Source organism: Belonocnema kinseyi, chromosome 10, assembly GCF_010883055.1.
Source record: "Belonocnema kinseyi isolate 2016_QV_RU_SX_M_011 chromosome 10, B_treatae_v1, whole genome shotgun sequence".
In the NCBI taxonomy this organism is placed as follows: Eukaryota; Metazoa; Arthropoda; class Insecta; order Hymenoptera; family Cynipidae; genus Belonocnema; species Belonocnema kinseyi.
Window position 1 is genome coordinate 297,663 of NC_046666.1, and position 9,899 is coordinate 307,561.

Sequence of the window (9,899 nt, forward strand, 5' to 3'; positions counted from 1 at the left end):
TGTAAATTTATCTTTATTATCTGAAAATTTGTATGTTTTATTGAAACTATTTTTTTGGTAGAAAATTCATCGTTTGGGTTTAAAATTGAATTATTTTCTTGAAAATTTACTTTTTTTGTTTTTTGAAAATTGATTGTTTTAACTAAAAATTTAATTCTACTTTTGGTGAAAAAATAACTTTTTTAGATTAAAAAAGAAAAAGATAACCCTGAATAAGGCACTTTTTTATTGGGAATAATATGTTTTCTATTACTTTGGCTTCTTTTAAATCCTCTTTTTTTAATTCTGTATTTAAATTTAAAGAATTTAAATTTTTATATCCTAATTTAAGATGCTCATTAAATTCTCAGAGCACATGAAACTCGAGCATATTCTCAAGCCCAGAAGAATTTCTCCGAGCACTGAAACTCTTTAAAAGAGTATTATTTTGACGAGTACCTCCAACGCTTCCGACTTCTTGTCTCCATAAACTTGGGCCACCTTCTGTCTATCTTGTTCCAGAAGTCTTACTTGTTCCTTTTTTTCTCCCATGCCGGTAGTAATTTTCTCCGTTCTTTTCCGCACTTCTTCTATCTCCTTACGCAACTAATTCAACATAAATATAATATTAGCGGTTTAAAAAAAAGAATCCAAGCATAAGTGAGTTCAAAAGGAACAAAAAAATAAAAATTGTATCCCAGATTACTATAGAATACTCAAGAAATCTTTCAAATTAATTAAATATAATTTTACAAAATAATAGGGATAATGATTTCATGTCAGAAAATGCAAAAAAAAACATTTTCAAGCGCAAAAAGCGATTTTTCTACAAAACGATTCAATTTTCAACCCCAGAATGACAAATATTTATAAAAAAATTAATTTTCATCAAATCAGTTGAATATTCAACAAAATAGTTACATTTTCAGTTAAAAAAAATTAATTCGTATGAAAAACGAAGATGAATTTTCGATACAGAAGTTTGATTTTGAACTAAAAAATAAAATTTTTCAACAAACTACATCCATTTTTGAACAAATAGTTTTATTTTCAAAAATCAATTATTATTTTTTTAATCATTATAAATTATTATTAAATTTATATATATATATTTTTTATCCAGAATCATCAAATAAAAAAATTATGAAAAATTACTTTGCATTGAAGACTAGCATAGAATAGTATAGAATAGTATATATAGAATATATATGCTATATATATTATATTTATAAATTTATTATAATTTATTATTAAATTTTAATTTATGAGACTAGTCTTCAATGCAAAGTAATTTTTCATAATTTTTTTATTTGATGATTACAGGCCTCGAAACTGATTAAGAATTTAGCTTTTTTTATTGGAACTTTTTATAATTTGATTCAAAATTCAATAAATTTGTTGAAAATTTTACAATTTTGTTGAAAAATGCATACTTCCTGGTTGAAAATTAGTCTCTTTCTATAGAAATTTCACCTTTTTTGTTTAAAATTTCAATTGTCTGGATAAAAAATAATCATTTTCGGTTGAAAATTAACGTTGTTTATTCAAAATTCAACTATTTTCTAACAAACTTGTGTTTCCGGCTCAAAACTTCAACAATTTGGTAGAAAAATATATATTTTGTTGAAAATTTATCTTTTTCCATAGAATATCAACTTTTTTTAGTTTAAAATTGAAATAATTCGTTAAAAAGTATTTCTTTGGGTTGGAAATTCATCTTTTGAGGTAGAAAATTCGTAATTTTCGAAGAAAGTTTTCTTTTTCAAAATTAACTTTCTTAACTGAAAATTTAACTATTTTCATGAAAACTCAACTGATTAGTTAAAAAATAATTTTGTTGTTGAAAATTCAACTATTTGGTACACAATTTAACTGTTTCGTAAAAAAGTAGTTTTTGTATTAAAAAATAATTCAGGGGCCCTTTTAATCGAAGAAAAAAATTCCTGGTCATTATTCGCCGCCAATAAAATTTAAAAGTTTGAACTCTAAATCTAAACATTTTTCTATTTGAAGTAATAAAAAATAAACTAAAAATTCAGCACTCCAAGTGAAACCCTGGAATTTTAAATTATTAAAAATTGAAGTTTAAATGTTTTAAAATAATTTTAAATGAAATGCAGGCGAAAAACAAATTAGAAGTTAAATTATTTTTATTTTAAAAAGCTTAAAATTCATTGAAAAGCCTCAAGAATTTATTTTAAAAAATTTAGAAATCTGAAAGTTGATTTAAATTGAAATTTAGGATTATTTTTAAAATGAATCGAATTTTTATACAATTTTTAAAACATCATGGTTATTATGTGTAGAAAATTTGTTTAGTCATTGTAAATTTGGAAAAGATTAAAAATTAATTTAAAATTTGAAATGATTTTTAAAAAAGTAGATTTTTGCAGATTTCAAACAAAAATTGAGAAGCTTTTCAAAAGTTACGAAAGGCTTCAAAAGCTTTTCTTTCAAATATTTCAGATTGTCTTTTAATAATTTTCAAAATTTTTTCAAATCTTTTCAAATAATCTTTGAAAATAATTATTAAAAATGAAAAATCATTTTCAATTTTCCTAGTAATTTTAAGAAAATGTTTTATTCTTTTGTAGCTTTTGACAATTCTTAAAAAGCTTCTCAATATTTTATTTTAAATCAGCAAATATCTACATTTTTTCATCTTTTTTTATTTTTATAACAAAAGGTTATCTTTTTTTCAAATTACAATGGGAATTGTAATAATAGGATTTTAAATTTGATTTTAATCTCATTTAAATTTCTTTTTAGTTTTAAATTAATTATTTTTAACTGAAAATGTAAATATTCCATTTTTAATTAAAAATTTATATTTTTCATTGAAAATTAATTAATTTTGCTGAAATTTCGTTGTTTTTTTTGTTTTGTTTTATATTCACTTTTTTAACTGCAAATTCAACTATTCTAGTTTTGGTTTATAAATTTGTCTTTTTTAGTAGAAAATGTATGTATTTTATTGAAACTGAATTTTTTTGTGTAGAAAATTCATTGTTTGGGCTTAAAATTGAATTTTTTTTAAAAATATTTTGTTCGTTTTTTAAAAATTGATTGTTCTAACTTCAAGTGTAATTCTCCTACTTTAGGTTAAAAAGTTTTTTTTTTTTTAATGAAAAAAAAACTATTTTTGTTTGAAAATTATTTTTTTTAAATAGAAAATACATATTTTTAATTAAAAATCAATTTTTTTTTGAAAACTAGCTTTTTTTTTGTTTATTTAAATTTTATTTTTGTAGCTGCAAATTGAAGTATTCTAGTTTTGGTTTGTAAATTTATCTTTTTTAGTTGAAAATTTGTATATTTTATTGAAACTGTATTTTTTTGGTAGAAATTTAATCTTTTGCGTTTAAAATTGAATAATTTTGTTGTGAATTTAATTTTATCGTTGAAAATTGATTGTTTTTACTAAAAATTTAATTCTACTTTTGGTTAAAAAATAACTTTTTTTGGATTAAAAAAAAACTATTTTTTGTTGAAAATTCATCACTGTAATTAAAAATAAATTTGTTTGGCTGAAAATTCGTTTCTTTTTAGTTACAAATTAATTATTTTTAACTGAAAATTAAAATATTCCCTTTTTGCTTGAAAATTAATATTTTTCTTTGAAAATTAATTAATTTTGCTGGAATTTCGTTTGTTTTAATATGCACTTTTTTAACTGCAAAATCAACTATTCTAGCATTTGTTTGTAAATTTTTTTTTTTTGTTAGTTGAAGTTTTATATATTTGATTGAAACTGTATTTTTTTGGTAGAAAATTCATTTTTAAAAATTGTGAAAGACTTCAAAAGAATAGAAACATTTTCTTAAGATTTCTAGGAAAATTGAAAATAATTATTTTAAGAGAATGTTTAAACAGATTTTTCAATTTTTCTAAAATTATCAAAAGAGAATCTGAAACATTTTTTAAGAAAAGTTTTTAAATTTCTAGAATTTTATAAAAATTGCAGGGAAAATTCGACTCATTTTAAAAGATATTTATCGATTTTCCCTACAATTTTTACAAAATCCTGTATTTAAAAGCTTTTCTTTTAAATATTTCAGATTCTCTTTTAACAATTTTGGAAATCTTTTCAAATCGTTTCAAATAATATTTTAAAATAATTATTAAAAATAAAAAAGTCATTTTCAATTTTCTTAGTAATCTTAAAAAAATGTTTTTAATCTTTTGAAGACTTTCACAATTCTTAAAAAACTTCTCAATTTTCTATTTAAAATTAGCAAATATCTACACTTTTTCCTCTTTTTTTATTTTTGTTAAAAAAGAAGGTTAATCATTTTTTCAAATTGCAATGGGATTATTTTGCGGTGGCTGTCCAAATTTAGTCGTTAGATTTTGCATTTTATTTTCAGAAAATTCTGCAGAATAACTTGATTATTCGACATTAAATAGAATTTTAAATTTGACTTTAATCTCATTTAAATTTCTTTTATTTTGAAAATTAAACTTGTGCTGAAAATAATTTTATTTTTGTTGATAAAAATTAATTTCAGGAGCTGAAAATACAACTAGATTGATTAATAGTTGAAAATAAATTTTTTTGTTGAAACTATTTTGTAGAAAATGTGTCGAGAATTTGCAAATAAATGCCTGCGACATAGTATGGGGTGAGATAATAAAGGCAGGGACACTTTTGACGTACCTTTTCATTGTAAACCGATTGATCTTGCCTGTAAGCTTTACTTCTAGCAATTTTTTCTAAGGCATCACGCTTTTTAGAAATCAACTGATCTATTTTTTCCCGTCGATGCACTATATCATTCACACTACCTTCAATTTCTGACAATTTGTTTCGGTAATACAAAACAAAATTTGCTAGAAACTTCGTCAGCTTTTTTGTTTTCTTTGGACCTGGAAACAAATTATTCTGTTATTTCCAGGTTTAAAAACATTTTTCACGGTCAATCCAATTTTCAAAATCGAACTTTAAAGCTAAACGTTCTTCAATTTGAAGTGATAAACAATATTAAATAAATTAAAGCATTCAAAGTGGAACTCTTGAATTTTAAATTATTAAAATTGAAGTTTTTCTATTCAAAAATGTTGTATTCAATTCAAAGACTCAATAATTTACGAATGTAAAATTGAAGATACTAAAACTTTCAATTAAAAAATTTGTAACTAAATGAAGATAAACTGAAAAATCCAGAATTTTTAACATTTATAAATTATAGAGTTAAAAAAATTAGATTAAGTTACAAAAATATAAATTTATGTTAACATTTTAAATAGTTTAAGAATTCTTGAAAAGTTTTAAAATTTTATTTCAAAATATTGACAAATTTAGAAGTTGTTTGAAATTTTTTCGAATTTAAAATCAATTTTTAAATTTTTTCACAACTTAATAACTTTAAAAAATAACTGAATTTGTCCTACAACTTTTAAAAAATGCGGCGAATTAAAAATTTTTTCCTAAATTTGGATTTATATATAATAATTGAACATTTATTATTTTTAGAAAAAATGAGAGTATATTTAAAAAGATATTTAAAAGTTTTAAAAAGATTTACAATTAATTTAAACTTGAAATTTTTTCAAATAATTTAAACGAAGTGTGTATATAGACAAAATTCGTTTATTCGTACCGATATTTTGGTACAAATACCCACAACCTAATTTAAAACAAAATGAAGATTTTTTCAGATTTCAAACCACAAATTTATAAGCTTTTTAAGAATTGTGTAAGGCTCCAAAAAATATTCTCTTAATATTCCTAGAAAAATTGAAAATGATTTTTCATTTTGAAGAATTATTTTAACAGAATATTTAAAAATATTTTAAGAATTTTCCAGAATTATCGAAAAAGGCATCTGCAGGATTTTGAGGATTTTTTTTAATTTGCAGGATTTTCTAAAAATTGTAGAAGAGATTTTATTTATTTTAAAATATGCTTAGAAGTTGTGAAAAATTTTTCACACACTTCGTTTAAATTACTTGAAATAATTTCAAGTTTTTAATTAATTTTGAATCATTTCAAAACTTCCAAATATCTCTTAAAATTATTCAAATTTTTTCTGCAAATAGTAAGTGTTCAATTATTATTTGTACATCAAAATTCCAGAATTTAACTTATAAATTAAACACTTTTTTAAAATAGAACAATAAAATTTTTAACTTTTAAAGTTTAAAAGCTTTTCGAAATTTTAACAATTCAAATCTTTCTATGTAAAACGATTCATTTTCAAATTGTTTACTTTTAAATATTTAGCTTCAATTTACTTGTATTAAATGAACAGTAAAAAATTGCTAAATATTAAATAATTATTCTTTTTTTTAATTAAATGGGTTCCAAAATTGAATAATTTAGACTGAAACAATATTTTTAATTTAATAAGCTCCTTTAATTAGGAATCTATTATTTTGAAGTTATTTTAAAATTGAAAATAGTTTATAAAGTTTTAAGCGCAGGTTTACATTTTTTTTAATGACTAAGACTTTCAAATTAAAACAGCAACAATCTAGAAATTGTTAAACTATGAACGAATTTAGAATAGTTTTATAAAATAAATTACTGTTCAGTTTTTAATATTTAAATAAAGATCCATTTGAAAAATTATTTATTTATATTTAAAGTTGATAAAATAATACGGTTTTTTATCAAAAGTTTTCAACTTCAAACGCTTTTAATTTTTAATTGTGTAAGTCTTCGAGACTGAAATAAAATTTAAAAAATGGAACACTATATATTTAATTAATTTAATTTAAATTTAATTTTTTTAATATAATTTATTTTAATTTTAAATTTTAAATTTAATTAAACACATTTTCTACTTGAGGTAATAAAAAATGAGCTTTAAATGAAAGCACTTAAAGTGGAACTGTTAAATTTTGAACTTTTAGAATTAAAATTGAAAAGATTTTAATTTAAAAATGGTGTATTCAAATGCTCAATAATTTACTTGTATAAAATTGAAGGTAGTGACATTTTTCAATCTAAAAAAATATAAATCCACGTTATCATTTTCAATTCTCTAAATTAAAAAATCAATCAATTAACTTTAAAATTTTCAAAAATTTATAATTTTAAGAAATTTTAAGCTAGAAACATCAAATATTGAAAAATTGAAAAAACTTTAACTGAACACTTCTTAAATTAGAAATTCAATTATTTTATTTTTAAATAGTTTAAACATCCTTACAGAGCTTCAAAATCTTGATAAATCTATAAATTGTTTTAAATTTAAAATTATTTTGGAAATTTTTTAACAACTTCTAAATAACTGTCAAAATGAATTAAATTTTTTCTACAATTTTCAGAAACTCCTGCAAATTTTAGAAAATTTCTTTACAATTTGGATGTATAAATAAAAATTGATCGCATATTATTTGTAGACGAAATTTGAGTAATTTTAAGATATGTAGAGGTTTCAAAAAGATTCAAATTTAATTTAAAACTTGAAATTATATCAACAAAATCTAGATTTTCGCAGATTTTGAACAAAAAATTAGACTCTTTTCAAGAATTGTGAAAGGCTTCAAAAGCATAAAAATATTTTCTTAAGATAAATAAAAAGTAAAGTTTAATTTACTAATTTAATCATTATTTTTAATTAAATTAAATTTATATTTTAATAATAATGATAAATTATTAACTATTTTTATAAAATTAAAACTTTAAATTATATTAAAATTCAATTATCTTTCATTTTTAAAAGTTCATTTTTTAAAATTAAATTTTCGACTACTGAAAATTGAAAAATCAAAATTTGAAAGTTTAATTATTAATTTTCTTCAATTTCCAATAGTCAAAAATTGAAATATTGATAATTCAAACTTTTTTCTATTTTTAACAGTTATTTTGAAAAATTGAAAAAAAATTTCTTAAAATCTCCCAGATTTTTTTTTGAAATCTTTTTAAATATTCTCTCAACATTAATAAAAAAAAATCAAATAGTTCATTTCCCAGGAATTTTAAGACATTTTTTTCATTATTTTGAAACCTTTCAAAATTCTTCTAAAGCTTCAATTCAAAAAAGATTCTAGAAGATTTTAAGAAAACTTTCTCAAAATTTCGTGATAATTTTCAATATTTTTAAAACTCCTAAGTATATCTTAAAATTACTCGAATTTTGTATACAAATCTTCATTTGTAAATTATACATCAAAATTTTTAAATTGCACTTAGAAATTAAGCATTTTTCGAAATTTTAACGATTTCAGGTATTCTGTGTCAAACAATACAGTTAAATATTCTTTAATTTTAAATATTTGGTTTCAACTTACTTTTCTTAAATAAAAATTCAAATATTGCTGAATATTCAATAATTAATTTTTTTTATTTAAAAATTTCAAATTGAATGGGTTAAAAATGGAATATTTTCGACTGAAACAATATTTTAAATTTAATAAAATTCTTTAATTAAGAATATATTATTATGAAGTTATTTTTAAGTTGAAAATAGTTTATAAAGATTCAATAGGGCGTTTACATTTTTTTTAATAACTAAGACTTCAAAATTGAAACTAAGTTTTAACACAAAAATCTTAAAATTCTTAAATTTTGAACTGGTTTAAAATCGTTTTTGTTCACTTTTTATTACTTAAAGTACAGATAAATTAAAAAAATATATTTATTTATCAAATAAAAAGATTTTTTATCAAAAATTTTCAACATCAAAGGTTTTTATTTTCAATTTATTCAAGTCTTTAAGAGAGTATTTTAAAAATTCTTTAAATTAAAAATGTAAGCTCAAAAATAAGAATGGAAAATTTTTAAAGTAAAAAAATTGTTGAATTAGGCATTGTAAGCTAAATAATAGCATAATAAAAAAACATAACAATTTCACTAATTATTTAAAAACTGTTAAAATCGAACTTGGACACATTTTTCTTCTACAAATTTGTAAAATTTGCGGTAAAAAAAAATTCACTGTCATTTGCCGGTCAAGAAATAAATTCCCGGTTTCCGGATCCAGCGGCCACCCTGTATAACACATAGGATTTATATATTTTTAAATATAAATAATTAGTACTATATTATATTTGAGAGGCAAAAGTTTTCTTACTTGGACTTGTAATGTCGATCAGTTGGAAATCTTTGACAAATATTTTCTCAAAGATTCCAGACATAGCCACGTGCATATTTATCAGTTTTATCAGTTCATCGTAAAGCTCTCGATCTTGAAAAACTAACGAGTCAAGCTGTTCTTGTGTTGGCTGCGAAATGTCAATGACAAAACAATAACAATTATTATTATTATTATTATTGATAAAAAGAGATATTTCGAGTTCCACTCGTGTACAAAAAAGTATATTATTTACTCCTGACAGAATATTTTTTTAAAATTATAATAACAGAAATAATAGTTAGTACGAACTTGAAAAAAATGTTGATAACATATCAGGTCCTAATTATAGTTTTAAAAGCAGAATTTTTACTATTCTCTGTCTACAAATTGTTTAAAACGTGGTTAAATAACACACTAGATTTTAAATACACACCTGTTTAATCAAATATCCATCAATGTGAAATTTATTAAAAAAGGCCGTTATAAGATTGACAATAAAATCCTTGCTTGGCTTTGCAACATCTATCTCAGAGACAGGAAGTTCAGCCTCTGAGAAAACATTGTAATCATCTCCATCCATCTTAATATTTTCTCAAACTTTGGCACTTTAAACTTTTTATTTTGAGAATTAATACTCGATTTTTCGTACTGAACACGCTTGCTTGTTCCGCGAGTTTGAAAATAACCAACTGACTTTGTTTTTGTGACATGGTCATACAGGCACTGTTAGTATAGATATGCAAACAAGAAATTATACCTATCAACAAGCCCCCGGAGAGTCCTGATGCTGACAACAACTGTGCTGAAATGTCAGGAATCTGCATTATCATACAGTATCTACGCAATTAGGCGGAAGATTCAAATGGGTGGCACGCGTTCCTGCACAAATTTACTCAA

The 9,899-nt window shown here is 21.5% G+C and overlaps 1 protein-coding gene across 1 annotated transcript in view; it reads right to left on the reverse strand.

Moving 5' to 3' along the window:
• The window catches only part of LOC117181878 (probable kinetochore protein nuf2), a 23,214-nt gene extending 13,515 nt beyond the window's left edge, over positions 1–9,699 (reverse strand). Inside the window, exons 1-4 of the mRNA XM_033374892.1 lie at positions 9,436–9,699; positions 9,000–9,150; positions 4,637–4,845; positions 439–585 (exon numbers count right to left, since the gene is read on the reverse strand). Coding sequence (XP_033230783.1) covers positions 439–585; positions 4,637–4,845; positions 9,000–9,150; positions 9,436–9,582 — 654 coding nt within the window. The 5' untranslated portion in view covers positions 9,583–9,699. The remainder of the gene's footprint in view (positions 1–438; positions 586–4,636; positions 4,846–8,999; positions 9,151–9,435) is intronic.
• Between the last annotated feature and the right edge of the window lie 200 nt (positions 9,700–9,899).